Below are 21,052 nucleotides of genomic sequence, written 5' to 3'. Positions count from 1 at the left end.
CAAGGCTTCAAATTTGCGTTTTTTAGCTGCACAACACTCTTAGAGTTTCGATTTTTACACATATAGCAAATAGATTAATCACAAAAATGCGGAAAAAATACTTTGCTGAGCGAAGATGGCCTTATTCCTCTCCCGCGCATGTCTGAGTTTTCCCCAACTGCATTTGCGCGGTGAAAGAATCCCGTTTAGTTACAGGGGAAAAATTAATACCCAAAAAATAAAAGTGAAAACTTCCTCACTCAACCTTTGCATTTTGGAAAGGTAATAAAACAAAAAATAATAATGATTTCAAAAATAATATGATAAGGTGAACTGTAAACGCATATGGCAAAGAAAACATTTTCATCAAGACAATGAACTGCGTCATAAGTGAATCAAAGCAATGGCAAAACTACATGAATCGAACTTGCTCCCACATCCACCGTATTCACCAGATTCGGCTCCTAGCGACTAGTGGCTGTTCGCTGACCTCAGAAAAATGCTGACCGGTAAGACATTTCGCTCAAATGAAGAGGTGAATTGCTGAAACTGAGGCCTATTTTGTGGCAAAAGATGAATCGTTCTTCTGAAATGGTATTGAAATGTTTGAGCGGTTCTGGAATGATAGTGTGGCTTTTGATGGTGGTTCATCATCTCAATTGAGAAAAATATTATAAAAAATATGTTTCTCTCATTCAAACCTGATACATTATTATTCAACCTCTCATTGGTTTCAGTCTTATAGACATCACCCAAACTTTCGCGCCAGTGAAGATCAGGAAACAAAAAAATGTTTGAGGGATTTCAGTATTTTAATTAAAACTCCGTCTATAAACTCAGTCACAATACAATACACAAAAAATGTACAGCAGTTATCCTTAAAGTGCAGTTACTTTCACATAATTTACCTGTAATCTCCCACCACTGCCCCACGTAGGAAACCAATGATTCACATTTTCGTAAAACGTTTTCACTTGTTGGCTATTTCGGTTAATCCAGGGCTTTTCATCGATTCCTGATTTATATCCATTAGGGAAATCGTTGATTCCTCCTACTCCAACCCCAAGAACCAAACGAACCTATGAAAAAGAATGATTGATCAATCATTTATGTATATAAAAACATAATTTATACAGTGACTGGAACAAAATGCAGCTTGTCGTGGAGGGATGAAGACTTATTGAGGAGAAGAATATTTTGAAATAAAATTCTCCAAAGATTCATCCCTCCCAACGCCTAGAAATCTGGTAAATGCATTTCAGAAAACAACTAATCCCACGTACAATACCACCTTTGGATATTGAATTATGTTCGACAGGTCGGTCGCTCGGTAGCCGGTCGGTTCGACGAGGATTCTTTGTTCACTCACTCGAATTGACTGTCGTGTTGGTCGGTGGTTCAAGCCCCAGTCTGAACGATCGGTTTCCACTTGCTATCGTCCAACCCTTGTTAGGAATCACACGTTTAAAGGTAGGACCTCGTTAATCCTTAGCTCGCACAAGTTTCTACTTCTGAGGGTTGTGGTTCGTAGGGGTGCGACAACTGATTAACGAAAAAACAGATTTTGAAAAAAAACAGGTATTTTTGCTAGTAACCTTACAGATGATAGTTTTGCAGATGCATTTCGTTCGTCCTGCAGCAGGTCATCTGAAGGGTCTTGCTCCTCAGAAAATCCAACTCAAACTGCAATGTATGCCTGGGTCTAAAATGATTTCACTGCATATTCGATACTCGTGTCTTCATCTTAGAGAATGATTTGTTAACTAGTAACAGCTACATCTAGTGGACAAAGCCCCAAATGGGATATGATCCATCGTAGTATTAGCCGGGAAAATAGTTGTTTTCAGCAGGCATTCATAACCGTCATAACACCGTCATCAGTACGTATGTATTCCAAATTTCCAATTTGAAAGGGTTGGTTTCATCAATTCAAATAGAAAAGCTATTAATATTGGTGTACCACAAGGATCGATCCTGGGACCTATCTTATTATTGTACTCCAACGATCTGGATCAATTCTTGAAAGGAGCTCATGTAACAATGTATGCAGACGACACGTCATTGATAATTCCTCAAAAAAAATGAATTTAATATGCAAAAAAATACAGGAAAAGCTCTAGAACTGATGCAATACAAATTTTCTGAATTTAAATGTTCATAAAACGCAAATTATACGATTTTCTAACTATCAAAGAAAATTCGATCCTCTCAGAATCAAGATGAGTGTTGATGTATCCAATGACACTACAGATGAAACCAATTTTCTTGTACTCTTGTACTCTTTGTTGAATTCTGTATGTTTCATGTTCAGGAATCTCAAATATATACTGGATATACCTCAGCTAGTGGCTCTATACTATGCAGAGGTTGTGTCACAAATAAGGTATGGAATATGTTTGTGGAGAAATTCCACTTTGGCAAAAAATGTTTTTTCTGTACAAAAACGAATAGTAAGAATAATAGCTAGAGTTCTTAGTACACACTCCTGTAGGGACCTTTTTAAACATTTCAGAATTTTGACCCTAATGTCTGTCTATATTTATGAATTATCCGTCTTTATTTTTAAATAAACGAAAATTTGTTTTGACGGGAGATTTTCAAGGCAAAGAAAAAATACCCACATTCCATTCACAAAATATAAGGTATCTGACAATGCACCAATAATTATGGGTCTGTTTATTTACAATCAATTACCTGAAATTATAAAAGAAGCCGAATATTTGAAAAAATTCAATAGCTCCCTCAAACAATTCCTGACTGAAAAATGTTTCTACTCGTTGGAACGAAATTTCGATGTCTGTACATATCATATATGTATATAAGGTGTATATGTGTAGGTATATGTATTTTTATGTTGACTTTTATATATCTTTATTCTTGAATGACTGTACTCTGTTTTAGTGCTCTTGCCTTATATACTGAACATTCCTATACATTTTATATGTCTTGTGAGAAAATAAATATTTATTTATTCATTTATTTATTACACTAATGGGGATACAAACAGAATAAATCCAAAAAATATCCCCATTTTACATATGGAAGATAGTATATAAATATAAATAGAATATAAATGCTAAATTCACACTATATAGTAATGAATATTAAGAAAAATAAATAAACAGTATATATGAAGAACCGATAACTAATTATAACTAAAAATAGATTTCACATACTTTTTAAATCTAAGAAAAGGTAACCTCAGTTTTTCAATATCATTGCAATGAGTATTGAAGGATCTGACAATTCTGCATAAAGGAGAGTTCTTTCCTGAATTGGTTTTTCTAAATGTGGTTGCAAAGAGATAATGGTTTCGCAAGTCTCTGCAAGGTGTATTCAATGAAATTTTTGTGATCAACGTAGGACAATCGACACGTTCATTGAATAATTTGAACAGCATTAATATATCTGACATTTTTCTTTTATCTGTAAGAGACAAAAAAGAATACTTTTTGAGAACTGGACGGAAATTTCCATTGATTATAGAAATGTCAGTTTCACGGGCCAATTGTTTGACGAATTTATTTTGAACACTTTCAATTCTCTGTTGGTAAATCGAATATTGCGGACTCCAAACGACAAATGCAAAGTTCAAACGACTATATACATAGGAGTAATATAGATTAAGAAGAGTTTTTGCATTTCTGAAATGTCTTGTATTTCTGCTAACGAAGTGGTAGAAGTGACAGTTCTACCACCCGTTGGCACGGCTGGAGAGGAGACTCGCATCATACCACCAATGGAGACGACAATCAGAACACGCAGGGCGCTCCACAGGATCAAGCCCCTGAAGCCACAAGAACTGGCTCGTTTTGGATGCAGAGGTTCATAGTGTTCTAACAGAAGAGGCTGACAAATCAACACCGCCGTGTATAACGTCGTCCAATCGCTTTCCGAATCGGAAGGACGAAATCCCGGCCTTGCGGTTCGGGAGATTGAACGGCGTGTACACAAGATGGAGGCTAAGATCACGTCGGCGAGACAACACGCGTCTCGTATCCAATGTGTGATGGATTACAGGGCGGCCAATAGTCCTTTCACGCCCGCAGTGCGGCGAATAGCCGTCAATCTACGACGTATCCATCACACTTCAAGCCAAGGCGTGCTGCAAGCCAAGGCGTGCTGCACCAAACAGCACTGCCTTGATACGAATGCTAGTGGCTGCTAAGCAGTCACTAGTGAGGCGAGCGAGAAGTATCGCGGAAAACCTTAGGTTCCGCGAGAAACCTTCTCGTTTATTCCAAGAGCCTCCACGTGTTGTGGATAATCCGCCGACCGCTGATCAGGTGGAATCCTTCTGGAAGGATATCTATGAACACCCGCAGCCACTCAACGTAGACACTCCAGCCCTAGCGCAGTTCGAAGCTTTCAACAGAGAGCTTCAACAGCCTGAGCCCAATGAACTACGCAACACGATAACCCCGGATGACGTTCGAAAGGCCCTTGTTGGTTCCAAGAACTTTGCTGCTCCAGGCCCAGATGGGCTGAACACTTATTGGTGGAAAAAACTACCAAGTACCCACCGCCATCTGGCCAGAGTTTTTAACTCATGGCTGGATGGAGAGCAGCCGATTCCGGATTGGTTTGTCGAGGGGCGGACCGTTCTTATCCCCAAAAGCGGAGATTTGTCGATTTCTAAGAATTACAGACCGATAACATGCTTGAATTCGTGTTATAAGTTGTTTACAAGCATCTTATACGCACGAATACTCACCGCAGTTGACCGAGTGTTCGAACGGATATATGAGCAGAGAGGGTCGAAGAGAGGAGTCGCTGGATGTAAAGAGAACCTGATCATCGATAGATGTGTAACGCAGGACTCGATACAATATAAGCGTAACCTCTCTATGGCCTGGATCGATTACCGTAAGGCATTTGATACAATTTCGCATGAGCTCATCTTGCATTTGCTCAGATGCCTTGCGATACCCGATAACATAGTGAGATACATTGAACAACTGATACCACTTTGGCGAACTCGCTTCACCATAACATCTGGTCAAGCAAGAGTCCAAACAGGGTGGGTCACTTTCAGAAGGGGTGTATTTCAGGGTGATTCCCTCAGTCCCCTTCTATTCTGCATCTCACTATTGCCATTATCCGTTGCACTCAGAAATACCCATCTGTTTTATATGAATGATCTTAAACTTTATGCCTCTGGAGAGAAGGATCTCCATCATTCCTTGAGGGTGGTGGAAGAGTACACGCATGCTATCGGTATGAAATTCGGGATAGACAAATGTGCAATGGTTCATCTCAAAAGAGAACGATGCGGGGACTGCGGAGAGGATGTGCAGCTCGTAGATGGAAGCATCCTACACCATCTGGATGCCAGAGAGACGTATACTCACCTCGGGGTGGAACAACGCCACTCACAAGAGGTAACTGCAGTGAAAAACTCTCTCCGCGGCAAGTATCAGCACAAACTTCGACAGATCTGGTCATCGGAACTGTCGGGGAAGAAGAAAGTTGCTGCAACAAATATGCTTGCCGTTCCAATCTCACTCCATTCGTTTGGAGTAGTGAAATGGACTCGGGAGGAGCTGTATCACCTCGACGTAAAGACCCGAAAAATGATGCATCTCTATAGGAGTTTGCATCCCAAATCGTCCGTTCCATGGTTGTACTTCCCCCGACAACAGGGAGACCGTGGACTTTTGAGTTTGGAGTGTCTACATGACAGAATGGTACTGGATACAGCCTGTAAAGTCGTCAGGAGTTGGGATCCCCTTCTTTGCATGGTCCGTGACCATGAGAGAGCAGGAATCGGAGCATTTCTCTTTAGGGCAGCTGCTCGAGCAGCTGATGAACTCGGTATAGTTTTCGACTCTGAACGAGGTGACTACAACTCTGTCACCGAGTTGGAACCCGTTCAGCAAAAAGCTCAGATAAAAGCCGCAGAGATCACCTTACTTCTGCGGAGACACAAGGATAAGCCAATGCATGGGGTCTTCTTCAATAACATTGGAGACCTTGGCTTATCAAAGCGCCTACCGCAGTCGCGTGATGGGTATAGAGGTTCCTGACACAAGGTGCAGGGCCTACCGCGAGGCGCCCGAGACCCTTATGCACTTGCTATCAGCATGTCCAGCATATGCGGTCTCGGCCTATATCCATCGACATAACGCGGCCCTAAGAGTGCTGTGTTACCATCTACGGCACTCTTACGGTATTGAAGAGACACCGGTGTTACCCTACGCTCCGGGGGATATTGAATCCGTTGTGGGGAACGAAAAGTGCCGAATTTATTGGAACTATTCGTTCCCCACCCTCAGGCTCATACAAGCTAATAAGCCTGATGTAGTCCTTCTCGACCACCAGACCAAAACGATATTTGTCGTGGAGTTTTCAGCTCCTGGCAAGACGAATATCGTTAGAAGAGAGGAGGAAAACCGGATAAAATATCGAGATTTTCTCTTAGAACTCCGCATACTCTATTCAGATCACTCTGTCAAGATGGTTGTTCTGATTATTGGAGTCCTTGGTGGAATGATATCCTCTCTACTCTCGAATCTTAAAATCATACCAGCTTGCCGCACTAAGGCAGAAATCTTAGCCGCACAGATGCAGAAGGCTGTCGTTCTTGGCTCACTGCGCTTGCTCAGGGCACATGATTTTCGGACCCAATGATCACTTACCCCACGGTGTGGGGAGTGGTCATTGATTGATAATGCTGGCGCGCCCTCCCGAATGTATCGAGGCTTCGGGGGATAGGGCCTGACCAGCTCACACTACGGTGAAAAAAAAATATAATAACGATAGCGTTTATTACCCAACAGTTAGTTGATATGTATTTCCAGCAGCTGTTTTAATATTAAATATGAACCATTTCCTTTCGTTTTCATTTCATTTTCAACAAAAATGAGAGATTACCTTACTCACTGCATATTTATAATTTCGCTTGAATTTTATTTTTGCTCGTATATTACCCGGGAATTCGTTATACTATTTGGATAGTATGCTTACCTGTTTTGGAGAGCTCCCTACGAAACCAGATGATTTGATCGATTCTGAACTAATCAGCCCATAATTTTTCCCATCTACATACAACTCTATTGCATCTGAAAATTTAAAAATGAGTTTGAAAATCCACATGAAAAATCAGACCACGTCATAACTTATTTTATCGTATATATTCTTGAAAATTTTTTGACGTATACGATACATCTGTATATAATAAATTGAACTGAAATTAATATAATAGCTAATTTAATAATACCTCTGATAGTTCGAGACTTATTTCAATTTGTATGCAATATGTGAAAAATATTATTTGCATATCAAATTTATTTTCGAAAAAGGATGACTTTTGCGAAAAAAAACTCATTTGCCTTTTTTGTGAAATATTTTCTACTGAATAATTTAAGGCGAAATCCCATATATCGTATGAGGCAGTAGAAAAAATACCTGTACCAGTAAATTCGGATAATACGAAAGTTCATCTTACTGACTCTATCTGAAAAAAGCTATACCTTCATTTTCCGCTATACCTGCGCCGGAAAAACTGCTGAACAAAATTTTTTGCAACTGTAAAAAGGGGTGCACTGCTATATGTGTTTTGTTCTCTGGCATGTACACATTGCACATCCGGTCGTGCTTGAATCACCAACAGTGGAGGATCCGTTGGATTCTAACGAGGCGACATGCGATACATCGCTATTGACGCAGTTTACATGTACTCAGGATGAAGAGAACAAGAATGAAAAGAAGAAGACGATGAAGAAGATCAAGAAGAAGAACAAGAAGAATTTGAAAGTTACGACTCGGACGATTAAATTTCACTCCTCTTTTTTTAACTTAAATTGCTTTTATCGTTTCAATCTCTGCTGATATCCATTATTTTGCAATAGTTTCAAATTGAACAGGATCACAACTAACCCGTGGAATAGACTTACTGGGGAAACCACGTTAAAAAAAACGCGCTCAGTACACTAACTCATAGGTGGCGTGGAAACTGCATATTATGACGATTACAACTTTTACAACTTTTTGAATCGTTATATCTCAAAAACGGTGGCTCGTAAGAAAAAAGTACTGATTCATTTTTTGTAGATAATTTCATGATCCACAATTTTTGTCTGTAGTATTTTTATGATAAAACTCACTGTTTTGCTGAAAATCGCGAAAAACTAATTTTTTTGACCTTTGACCTTGAATAAATTTTTTTCCATACAGGGAGAGATGGGAAACTTTCAAATTTTCATTTTAATCTTATTTTAAACAATCTTACTGACTTTCAGTTTGATGGGAATTTAGGTAGCTTTACTCTTATTTTTTAGTCTAATTTGACATGACTATCCAACAAATCACTTTATTTTCCAAAGAACTGACAAATGTGAAATGTTTACTGCATCTTGTGGAGACGCCGAATCAGTTGGTGGAACACGAGTCGAAATCAGTATTGCAGTTCTGGTGTTGTTTTAAAATCAAGAAGTAGTTTGGTTGAACTCAATATTTCATTAAAATAAATTCTCCAATTTATACTTTCTCAAATTTTTTTATATATTTCCAAATAGGGTACAAATGTAAACAATTCCATATGCCACCAATCTGAAAAAAATCTGATTGAGAAAAATCTTGCCTGATGTAGATTCAGACATTTTCAGAACCCTAATTTGAAGCCATATCTGTCTGTCGTTCATTTATGACAAAAATAAAATTCAATCATTATGAAATAAAAAGCAACAGTATTTGAAAATTATATGTTTGATGAGGTAATTTTGGAATCGGATAGAAAACTGTTGAAATAAAAAAAATTCAGTCGTGAAAATATTAATTTTTTTCATTTAGAACTCTAGTAATCATTGAGTCTTTTCATAATAGCCTGTTCGATTCATCTAAGGTAAAAAAGACGAGCCACCCGCTCAATACATTTCATAAACTAAAATTGTCTATAATTTTGTATGTACATCAAATTCATATGACATCTAACTTACGTTCACTCCATCGAAGTCTATAAGTATGAAAAGAGTCACTGAACGTCCCGGATTCAATTCTGGTAGAACTCAATTTTTCTGATCGCTTTGGCTCTCTGTGACTCAACATTGGACCACCAAATAACAACGATCCTCCGATATTTATATTGTCATTTCCGGTCAGTAGCTTATTTCCTCTAGCGTATGCGATGACGAGTCTATTTTGGTTATCATCCTCTAAGTAGATTTCTACAATAAAAAGGTAAAAGGTCATTCGAAAAAATTTTTAATATAATACATGATGTTTTTGAAAAACTATAAATAATAACGCTTTGAGTCACAAAAAGAATGTGCAGCTCGAAGATGGAAGCGTTCAGCTTCATCTGAATGCCGAAGAGACGTATACTGAAACAACATCACTTAGGAAGAACTGTTTCAACCCGACATGAAGACCCGAAAACTGATGCACCTCCATAGGAGTTTGCATCCCAAATCCTCCGTTACACTATTGTAGGTACTTCCCCTTACAGGACTGGATACTGGATGGAGCCTGTAAAGTTATCAGGAGTTCGGATCTCCTCATCTGCGTGGTCTGCGACCAAGAGAGGCCGGGAATTACATCATTTCTTACAGCTGGCCGAGCGGCTTAATGACACTGAATGAAGGGATACTACTTTGACACCAAGTTGGAACCAATTCAGCAAAAGCTTCACGTAATAGTCTCAGGGATCACCTCACTCCTGCGGTAATACAATGGTAAGCTCACGCATGGGGTCTTTTTTAACAACATTGAAGACCTGACCTTCTCAGGTCGAGTTAACAGAAGTCAGAAACTGAGGAGTTCATCATACATCAGGATGGTGTATTTAACAACTCAATCTACCGTAGTCGTGTGATAGGTATAAAGGTTCCTAAAACCCGGTGTGACCAGATCTTCACGCAAAAATAAATCAAAGGGACTTGAACGTAAAAATAGTCAAGGTTCATTTGACGGCATCCATATAGAAACTGAGATGTAGGTGATGCAAAATTGGAAACAGCATCGTCTTTCTGAAATATCGGATTTCCTTCATGATAACGTTCGTATCCATAATCTGGATCAGCACCGGATTGGCGGCGTTTTCCAACAGAACTAAGTAAGTATCCCCATTCGAATTTCCTGGTGGGAAAATTATTCCACTATGTGATCAGCAAGATCCAAAATTTCAATTTTCAGGATTGTTGATTATGAACCTGTTTTTTCAGAACTTCACTTTCTAGGAAGGAAAATGTTTGGCTTTCTACTACTCCATCTTGATACAAAAAAAGGGGGTATCCAATTTGTTATTAAAGAGCCTTCGGGCAAGTGTTTTGAGGCGAAACATCGATGTATACCAGTGAGAATGACAGTGTTCCATGTAAGTGCAATTTGTTACCATTCATTCAAAGTAGAACTCATGTGAACGATATCTGATTTTTATTCCACAACGATATTTGAAATACAAACTGAGTAGAGAAAAGTATCTTCTGTATAATTCAGTGTTCATATAGAAGTATTTGTTTCAAAAGATTTTTTTTTCTTTCGTGTAATTCAATGTTTATATGAAAGTAGCTGTTTCAGGAGGACTTTTTTTTCAGTTTGTGTCTGAAAGTTATTTCTTTGCATGATCTACACATCCATGTATAGAGTTATTTATTTTCAAATTGATTACTTCCTTCCTTTCTTTGGAAGATTCCCTCATCCTTTTTTTTGTATCAAGATGGAGTAGTAGAAAGCCAAAAACTTTCTTTCCCAAAAATTAATCACTCCTGAAACTATGACCCCTTCAATTTCACTTTCTATTTTAGTTATACTGTACCTGGATATAACCAGTCACCGGATGGTAACTTAGCGTTGACTTCTACATCTGCATAGGTGAATGACTGTTTGGAAACAAGTCTACCAGACACAACTGGATTCTGCAACTTGTATTTTTTATGGAGGCAGGGTTCGTCTTTTGTGTATGTCTTTGTACAACTAAAATATTAAAAATAATGAGAAATTTATTTTTTAATATTCCTGGTATCATATCAATCAAGAATGATTGCAGTACAATACATTTTTCATTCATCTAAGTATTTCACTTGTTGGAAGGTACAAAAAAACATATCTTTCCATATACGATAACAAAGAAAACGTCAACCTAAAAAATAACTATAAGTATTTACAAAATAATTTGCAAAATGAACAAAAAACAGCCCGTGGGTTGGGTTGGACCTATCGGGCGCGTTCCTAGGTGGCGGATAGGGGAACGGCCAGAAGATTGGAGACCCTGTCCGGGAAGCCAATGTGGCATTACGGGCGGGGTCGCCGGCAGAAAGAAGTAGGGTGCAGGGAACTAAAACTCCCCAAAAGCCATTGCGAAACATGCCACCGTGGACCAGCCTACCCAAGCTAAGGTGTAAGGAATCTTGCTGAATGGCCGCAGGGTGATATGCGGTCACGAACGATCCCCTTGAGAAACTGGGCGAAACCTCATTGTAATCAGCCTACCTCTGGTAATGCGGGACTCTGCCAGAGGTGACCAACTCTTCCTTTGGTGCTCGTGGGAACACACATGAATGAATCAAACACAAAAATAGAAAAAACAAAATCAAAAACCAATCCCGAGGCTGGGCAGAAGTGCTCACCTCAATCTAAGGCGGTGGCTGGGGATGAACAAAAATCTCCACCCAATGGAATGAGGCTGGACATAGCAGATCACCTCGTGATGTAATACAAAAGCCAATGCATAAGCGCATTTGCAGTGCCGAGGCCAAAAGGAGAAAGAGAGCGAAAGAAGCAGAAACTATAAGTGCACCCTCCTCCTTCCCCACTCCACCTCCAACAGCATGGGCACTTTCTGCGGCGGGGGCCAAGAGCTCTGCCTTGAATAAAGACAAGAACACGGCTGACCCTGCAGGAAAGCTCCCTCACTTGTACACCTCCATAGAGGGAACCCCAAGAAGGTTGAAGAAGCCGCGCAACGACAGTAATGTCGCTTCACTTTCCAAAACCTACAAAAAGGTCACCGTGAGACACCTCAAGGTTGCCAAAGAGAGTATGTGTTCGGCAAGTCTTGGCCTACACCTGTCAATATAAAGGAAATGTCTCCTAGTGACCTGTTCACCTTCCTGGAAAGGGCAGGATGGACGATGACCTAGGAGGACAACTCCTCGGGAGGATGTACAATGGGTCACATGTGGCCTAAGTGCTGTGGGTACACACTCACCCTCCCTACTCTACAGATACAGAACAAGAAACAGAGAGTACATGGAGAGGAATAAAATTATCGAATTCATCAATTGAAAAAGTTTTCTATATTCATTTGAAAAAAATATTCATATAAGGGGCTGCTTTCATATTTTCATCTAATTTGTTGAAAATTTTTGGTCCGAGATTGAGATGGCTTTTCTGGTAGAGGACTATTCAATGTGGTCTAGGTTCTAGCAAATTTCCAGAGCGATTTGGATAATCATAAATCTGATGATCCGATAAAAAACTTGATCTGTTATCACAAACAAATATACATTCCAGGACATTGGTGCATCCGCAGCCAATGTCCTGGAATCCAAATGGAATGACGAGACAAGTGTGATGTCGTCAGCAAAGCAATATATTATATACTTGTTTTTTCTAATGAACAGATGGTATGCAATAAAAAGAGGGTTGGAGACGATATGGATCCGGGGGAACACCAGGATTTGAGAGATATCCATCAACGGCCGCTTGCAGGAAACGTTCTTTCGGGAAGCTGTAGAGCCATAGATAAAAATGATCCGACAGACCATAGCATCGAAGTTTGGCCAGCAAACCCTCATGGCCATACACGGTCAAAGGCCTTAGGAATATCAAGCTCTCGACTCTCCATGTTTCTCGATTGCGTTATTCCAAATATGGGTGATATACTATAGAAAGTCGCCTGTTGATCTTTGTTTCCGTCCGAAAGCTATATTGTGCTCGCTCAAGATATCGAAGCCTTTCAAATATTCAAATGTTCAGTAGATTTGCTTTTTCGAAGGTTCTTTTACAACTGAAACATCCGCTTGTTTCATTGGTGGAATTGTGGATTTTGTAGCTAAAGCTGATTCCAACAGCTTTAGCCACCGACCAGAAGGATCTAGATCTGTTGGGATTGGCAAGCCGTTCATTCCTAATCATTAGATCTGAAACAAACATCCAGACAGGGGAAATTTTGGAAATGGTCTTGCATTTGAAAGTTATAGAATGAGAGGAAGCCAGCCACGTGCATAAACAGCGAATTTGCAGATTCTAATTTTTTATCGATGATGTGTTGCTTTCATACCAGTAAACGTTTTATCGACTTTCATGACCGATGCCAATTTTTCATATTCTTTGTTTATTTTACTTCGAAACTTATTTTTTTCTCACATTCCATATGTATGATTACTAAATGAGGGACTGTAAAACTCCCTATATATAAAAATTGTTTCAACTTGAATACTACTCAAGTACCTACCCATCCGTTAGATCTAGTGGGTCTGCTTCTATATCTTTGTCACTAGCAAGATGCGGAATGACTACCAAGTTGCCATCATTCACCAATGTGACATTTTCATAAGGTCTGTAAACAACAAACTCGTAATCCTGAAAACAAAATTGATAAGTCATATTCTCAAAAAATGCGATTCATGAGTTACATTAGGTTAGGTTAGGTTGGACGTAACCTACATAAAATGTTTAAGAAAGCAACTATTCTAATCTATATATGATCATTGGGGATGTACAAATAGATGAAGAGGGATAAATAAACAAATTGTTCAATTATTTCAAACTCAAAGTAAAAACAATAATGTGTATTTTTTAATTGACTAGAAAGCAAGTAGACTTTGGTTTTTATTAAAAAAAAATGCACAGAATAATAATCATAATTTGCATCAAAGATTATGTTTGAATCATATATATAAAAATGGATGTTTGTTGGTTGGTTGGTTGGTAAGTGATAAACTTCTTCATCGCTCAACCGATCGTGATGAAACTTGACATGTATAAGTAATTCTTAATAGAGAAGGTTTTTAGGCTATCAATTTTTCTGTAACTCGCCACTAGATGGCGTTGTAGAACAATTTTTTTTGAAAGCACTGTTCTATAACGCTGCGCACTACTAAGTTCGTTGATTCTGATTGATGATGCTGATTCAAAACATTGGAACAGCAGCGATACAGCAACATAGTACTAGTTATTTTATATACAACAATAGCAGATGAAAATTTCCAAAAATCATGTTCATATAGTTTCTGATCATAAACAAAACGGATCGATAATAATATTAAAAAATATATTGTTATTAATGAAGTTTTTTAATTTTCAACCTCAGTGAATTGTTGATAACAAATCGAAAAATAATAAATTTGATTGTTTTCCTCACATAAATCTATTCTGAGACCATTCGTAAATAGCTCCAAAAATCTCAGATCAGTTTTCTAACTATTATCACACTTCCAATGTTCCTATTCAAGTAGAAAAAAATTCGAAATTAACTAATGCACAATTAACTGGAAAATCACGATAAAAATGTTTTCACCACGGATTATTGTTCATTCTTTTATCCAGTAGGTGCCACAATTTTCCCAATTCTGATATGTAATTGGTTGAAATAATATTTTTTCATTGAAGGTCTGAATGGGCGTGTCCTGCGAAAGCCAGATTACCCATTTCAGGATTACCTCAACCCTCTTGGAAAATTATAAATATTGGTCCTACAGTTCCGTAATGTGAGAATTTTCTTGAAAAATTTCCTCCTCTTCTTGAATCATTTTTCAAATTTGAAAAATGCTTACAACTTTAACAATTTTTGTTAAAGTTCGTTCATATTTTTCGTAGACGGAGAAAACAGTTTGACCTGAAGGGCACTTCTGAGCTGGACTATGAAGTCTCTTACAATTTACAATACACATTCTATTGAGACTCACCGGTGGTCCAGGAACATACTGTTCAATTATCCATTTGCTAATATCTATCGAGGATCCACCAAACTGGTCCTCAAATATCGTCATATTTCTACAGACCTTTGTTCGATCACTAATTACTGTCACACTCGGTTCGCATTCTGTTCCTGGAGAATTTCTCAATTCTGAAATGTAAATAAAACCACAAATTGTTCTCATTGATGTTCATTACTGACCAGTTACTTTCCAAACTTGCGCATCTCTTCTATACCCAAGCTTTTTGTGTTGCACAAAGACCCAGTAATGGACTTCATCGTTGATTTTCAGTTCCATGTTTGGGTTGTAATAAGTGAAATAGCCATCCACTGGTGACCTAACATCTTCACCGAATTCTCCAGGCTCTATTTGGTTTATTTTTTCGTTCAGCTTACCATGGAAAGCAAATAATTCAGTGAGGTTATCAGCTGAAAAGAAAACAATACTTATCACTGTGGAAATTCTGAAATGAATATTCAAGAATTTCTTTCTCATTCAACTGCTTATAAAACTTCCAAGAAAAAACTTTTGTAAAATATGAAATTGGCAAAATATTATGAAAGTTCTGGATGAACCTCTAATAGTATCAGAAATTCAAATCATTGTTCATGGATGCTCAGTGACAATTAGAAAATAGAGTTTTATAAAAACAACTGCCCAAAAAACAAAAATTAATTATTGATTTTCGAAAGTGAATGACACAATTAAAACGCTTATCATGACTTGAAACCCAGTTCAGATTGTACACATTAAGCAGAAGGGGAAAAAAGGTTTTGGTTCTGTAGCTCTACAGGGACAACAAGAGGCCTTTAATAAAAACATCTTGATAAATTGCATATGAATACTTCTATCTTGGTGTACAAAAATCGCAAATATGACAGTGTCAATTTTGATAAGTCAGTTGCTTTCATCATGTTCTGTTTCTGCATATATTCGATTCAGAAGGCAGTACTTTGGTATAGGCTCATATTCAATGAAATAATAACTGCATGGGCCTAAGAAAGAAAACGCGTAGAGGAAGGTGGGGGAATCACGGACGCGGAGTAATCGCGGACGTGTATGTTTCACTATGTTAGAAAAGAATGAAAGATATTCCGAGTGATGCAATCGTGAGTCCATTTCAGACGTAGTGCCGCGCAGTAAGTGGTGAAATGACGACGCGCTCGTTTTACAATGTATGTTCATTTAAAGATTTATCAACAATTTCATATATATTTTTACTGAAATTGAGTTGGTGTATAATATTTAAGGCATTACATAGAAATATCACATTATTTTTTCGAATTGATATATCATTCAACAATATTTTTAGGGAGTAATCGCGTGCATCACGCTATTCTAACCTCAAATAAAAATATTGGTTTGTGGTATTGTGTGTGTCGGCTAATGGCGGATGATTTTAGGGGGGTAATCCCGGCCATCCGCAATCACCCCTACAAACCGTATAGTTCACATAGTTTCCTTTTTTCTATTATATATCCTTGTTTTCTGCCCTGTATCTATATGGAAATATAATAACCAGTACCCCTATGAAAGATATTTTGAAAAAAAAAACAAAGAAAGTCAAAAATTGTAAGTACCGCTGAAGATAAAAATGGAGTGAAGAATATTAAATTATTTTCCGATGATAGCATTCATACAAAGTCTCAAGGAAAGGACATACCGTGCAAGAAGAAAAAGGCCAATGAAAGAGATGGGATGGAAAACGAGTATTATTGCCTGATCTGTGATGAAAATTATGAAGATCCACCTGATGAAGACTGGATAAGATGCTACAAATGTAATTTATGGACCCACGAAAACTGTACGAGTGGTGAAAGTACATTACGAGGCTTCGTTTGTGATTTCTGTTCTGATTAGACTATGTTTGTAACTACCCAATAGTCCATCCGCAATTACCCCATGTGTTGTGGGGTAATCCCGGACTCCAATGTTTTGTTTTTGTATTAATATTTTATTTTACATGGAACATTTATCTACGTTGATTATGAGAACATAAGATTGATTAGTTATAGTCAACTTTTAGTAATGAATATCATTCATAACCTTAACTGGTTTTGTTTAATTTGAGTTTTTCCTTAGGTGTTCGCAATAACCCCACTTTCCCCTATTTTTTGTTCAGAATTGGATTTATTCATCAACGTTGCCTCCACCAAGAGCCACACAATCAATTCACCAAGAGCCACACATCAATCCGGCTCGTCTCTAACATTTCAATACCACTTTTGTAAAATGATTTATTTCCCCCAAAATAGGCCTCAATTTCAACAATAACCTCTTTCTTACCAGTGACCATTTTTCAGGTCTGCCAACTGTCAGTAGTCGTTGAGAGCCAAATCTGATGAATACCGTGGATGTGGGAGCAATTTCCAGCCGATTGTTGCTCTCCACTCAGATGACAATCGTTTTGATTCCGAAGTGAAGTGATGGATCCATGTTTCATTAATTGTCAAGTGTCACATATCGATGCAAAAATTCCGTTTTTTATGCTTAAACATGGCCAAACACTGCTCAGAATCATCAAGACGTTCTTGTTTTCGGTCAACAGTGAGCTCGCGCGGGATCCACTTTGAACAGAGCTTTCTCATAATCGAATTCTCATGCACTATAAAGCCAACACTATCTTTTCATATCTTCATAATGTCAGCTAACTCACGTAACTTCACTTGTTGACCATTCAAAACGATTTTGTGGTTTTTGTATGTTTTCTAGTGTTGCTGCCTCATTTGGACGTCCACTGCGTTCTGCATCATCGGTGTTTTTACGACCACGTTTGAAGTCAGCAAATCAACATTTGATTGTTGTTTCTGATGGAGTCCTCATAACAGTCTTCGAGCCATTGCTTCACTGAAACGCTATTTTTTGCCATGAAGAAGCAGTGTGAAGTTAAAACACGAAATTGGTATTGATCCATTGTTTCGAAAATAACAAAACTAGTCTCACTCCTAACCCACAAATTAATGAGTAGAGTATCATGAAATTTTGACAGCTTTCCTCAGAAGGTTAGTACTAACTGAAAAAGCGATGAAAGCAATAAGACTAGCGTCATCTATATGTTAGGCCCGTGACTTTTCAGTCCTTGTACTATTCTATAATGTCCTGTTGAACCAGGATTTCCTCTCTGACTGTATTGAAGCTCCTAAGGAAATACTGGGCTGAAAAAATTACCATATTACGGCTGTGACTTCCTTTTCTGATTCGAACAAAACTTTAGAATTCATCCCTTCCTCCATAGTGACATTTCTTATCAAAGAAAATATTTCAAACCTCAAATATCATTGCATGGCCCCACCATAGGCAGAAAATGATGGACTATTATGATAATTGGATTATCATAGTTTTGGTTAGTAACAGTTAGCATAGGCCCCAGTCACATACTTTCAAACTTTATCAAATCACAACTGTTCTCACGTGACAGTATGAAAGCTGAATTCAATATGATCTTTGACGATATCTTCTCAGAAGCCAGACAACTCTGACAGGTCCAACACCTGGCCAGACAAGCTTGAAGGTTAGGCTAGGTTGGATTACTTTAAGTGGATATTTAGTCAGTAGCTGGAATATTTTGAGAGTTCTAAAACCTAGCCAGACAATCGTTAAAAAAGTGTATATGCGAGCGCATTAATAAAATGAATATGATCTGGACGTAATTTTGAAAAATGGTTTTCCCCAAACGACCACTTTCGAGAGGTTTTCCCTTTCAACATGTCAATTGACATCGAGACGCCTGTCGGATATAATCCAACGCCCTTCGTGGAATCAGCCAGGGGAGTAGTTGTTTTTCAGATAGGCATCAGTCCATGAAACCTACTGTGTAGGTATATCGAGACTGGCTTGAACATTTGAAGTTCATTTGCTTTAGATTTGACATCGAGGAAATGTGAATGATAACGCTCGCCCTGGACGCCCTAACACATCAATAACCGATAGTTTTCACCAAAAAAATCCGTCACATGAGCTTTGCTCTAGAATTGTCGAATGACGTTAACGGCGATCCAGATTTGCTTAAAAGGGCCATAACTGATGACGAATATTTGGTATATGCTTATGACATCGAAACCAGTTTGATCTTCCTCTTGAAGATGATAACTTGGTGATCGAAACACGTGTCGAGGAAGTAAAATAATGGTTTGGTGTTGGGAAAAAACTCCAGTAATATTCATCGAAACCAAAGTCCAATCTTCCTAATGAAAGAGCCCAGTAGAGCCAAGACCAAGTTCGAACAAATATAACGGTTTTGATCACTGATTTTATAGATTACCGTGGTGTAGTGCTGCATTAGGAGTTTTTGCCACATGATCGTCCGGCAATAAGGAGTATTATCTTGAAGTTATGAACCGCTTGCGAGAAGCAATACGAAGAAAATGTCCAGTATTTAAAAAAAATCGGTTTTTCCGTTAACCAGCTGTCGCAACCCTACGAACGACAATTCTCAGAAGTCGGAACTTGTGCAAGCTAAGGATTAACGAGGTCTTACCTTTTAACGTGTGATTCCTAACACGGAAAAACAATTCATGTCTATTGCATCATGATGATGCATCTGCATCATCATTGTTGTGCGTAATTTTTTGGCAGAAAACAACACCGTAATCATGCCTCGGCCACCTAATTCACGAGATTTGCCCCCCAGTGACTTCTTCATGTTCCCAAGAATGAAAATACCCATAATAGGATGACGTTTTGGCACAATTGAGGAGATAAAAATCGAATCGCTAAGAGAGGTCAAGGATATATCATAAAGGGCATATCAGAACTGCTTCGAGGATTGGGAAAAATGCTGGTGTATTATACCTGAGGGAAACTACTTTGAAGAGGCAAAATAGAAATAAATAAATATTTATTGAAAAAAATGAAAATGTACGTTACTTTTTGAACAGACCTCGTACATCGTTCTAGGCACAATCATTATAATTGTGCCATTTCAAACTAGAACTTTCAAGTGTTCATCTGAAAATCGAAACATCTCAAGCTATGTTCACACTCTAAAAATTTTGGGAGATTAATCTCTCATTTACAACTTGTTTTTTTATGAATTTTCGTGCTTTATTCCCTTGAGAGCGGTAAAGATAATGCAAAGTGATTTAAATCATATGGGACGGTAGCCTGGTGGGTTGACGTGGGTGGTTTGCTCCACTCACTCAATCGACCACTATGCGAACCGGTGGTTCGAACCGCAAGGCGGGACGATCGATGTTCACTTCCTATCGTCCAACCCGTGTTGAAATCACACGTTTGAAGGCGAGACCTTGTTAGTCCTTAGCTCGCCTAAGTATCAACTTTTGAGAGTTGTAGTTCGTAGGGGGGCGATAGATGGTTAACGGAAAAGCATACGTGAATCGCAATTTTTGTATAGTCAAAGACTCTTGAAGGTAGTACCTGTCCTTCAATTCTTGTGTTTTTGTACATAACAGTTAATATTAAATAGTATTTTGTGTAACAATTCTTGAGTTTTAATATTTTTAAGTACTCAGCTTCAGACTTGAATTCATTTGCTTAATTATTTTTATCCATTCAGTTGTGAACTTGAAAGGCGTATTTTATCTTCCCGACTTCTTCATATGAAGAAGTTCATTTCAAAACGTCATAATTAATTCAACATGCTTTATTCTCTGAAGGTAATTAGTTGATGAAAATCCTCACTTCATTGGAAAACCAATATTCGACCGTATATTACAATTTTGAAGAATTAAAATCATCTTATTTTGTGAATAGTCAATATATGTATATTTAAATGTGAAAAGCCTTGCCTCTGACTTGATACACGAAAAAGCTATGTTCGTAGAATTGACGATGATACATTTTCACGGGTTTTCCTGGGAAATCACGTTGGTTTCTACAAAGTAACTAGTGTATAAGGAAAATAAATTGTCATAATGTGACACGCCAGCCCACAAACTTCGGTAGATGTTATTGAATTTTTTTGCAATAGGTCTTTATTTCAACTGTGGTCATTTCAATAAAGCATTACCGACTTCGTAAAAATCGTTATTTACCTTTGATAGAAGCTCTGAATCCCCTGGGTCTGTAGGCTTCAAGTGTAACTGGTGGAATTTCATATTGTCCATAGGAAATATTCACTAACGACACTAAAACACACAGCCAAGTGAAGGAAAACATATTTATCATCGATATTGGAAACCACGATTGAATATTAAATGTGACTTCATGAAATTATTGTGAATATGATCTCTCGGATCAGTGGGAATCACAACTTG

General features: G+C 38.1%; 1 protein-coding gene across 1 annotated transcript; it reads right to left on the bottom strand.

Moving 5' to 3' along the window:
• Nucleotides 1–772: 772 nt before the first annotated feature.
• On the bottom strand, nt 773–21,048 carry Gnbp2 (Gram-negative bacteria binding protein 2). The gene is made up of 8 exons (XM_074172528.1): nt 20,831–21,048; nt 15,038–15,265; nt 14,826–14,986; nt 13,373–13,500; nt 10,733–10,890; nt 8,916–9,143; nt 6,946–7,040; nt 773–1,058 (listed from the first exon to the last, which is right to left on the bottom strand). Exons 1-8 carry the CDS (start codon nt 20,961–20,963, stop codon nt 858–860), a joined length of 1,332 nt encoding a protein of 443 aa, XP_074028629.1. The 5' UTR covers nt 20,964–21,048; the 3' UTR covers nt 773–857.
• Between the last annotated feature and the right edge of the window lie 4 nt (nt 21,049–21,052).

Source organism: Leptinotarsa decemlineata, unplaced genomic scaffold, assembly GCF_025532065.1.
Source record: "Leptinotarsa decemlineata unplaced genomic scaffold, Ldec_3_MD MMD2_tig00000133_RagTag_RagTag, whole genome shotgun sequence".
In the NCBI taxonomy this organism is placed as follows: domain Eukaryota; kingdom Metazoa; phylum Arthropoda; class Insecta; order Coleoptera; family Chrysomelidae; genus Leptinotarsa; species Leptinotarsa decemlineata.
The sequence above is the reverse complement of the archived record's forward strand: the minus strand, read 5'-3'. Positions and strand labels throughout refer to the sequence as shown.

Excerpts from the sequence above, each read along its gene's own strand:
- Gnbp2 (XM_074172528.1), bottom strand. The coding sequence starts at position 20,963 with ATGATAAATATGTTTTCCTTCACTTGGCTGTGTGTTTTAGTGTCGTTA. Across the intron at positions 13,501-14,825 it reads AGTATGTTCCTGGACCACCG|GATTACGAGTTTGTTGTTTA; the intron begins GTGAGTCTCAAT and ends TTTTGTTTTCAG. Across the intron at positions 1,059-6,945 it reads TAGGGAGCTCTCCAAAACAG|GTTCGTTTGGTTCTTGGGGT; the intron begins GTAAGCATACTA and ends TCTTTTTCATAG.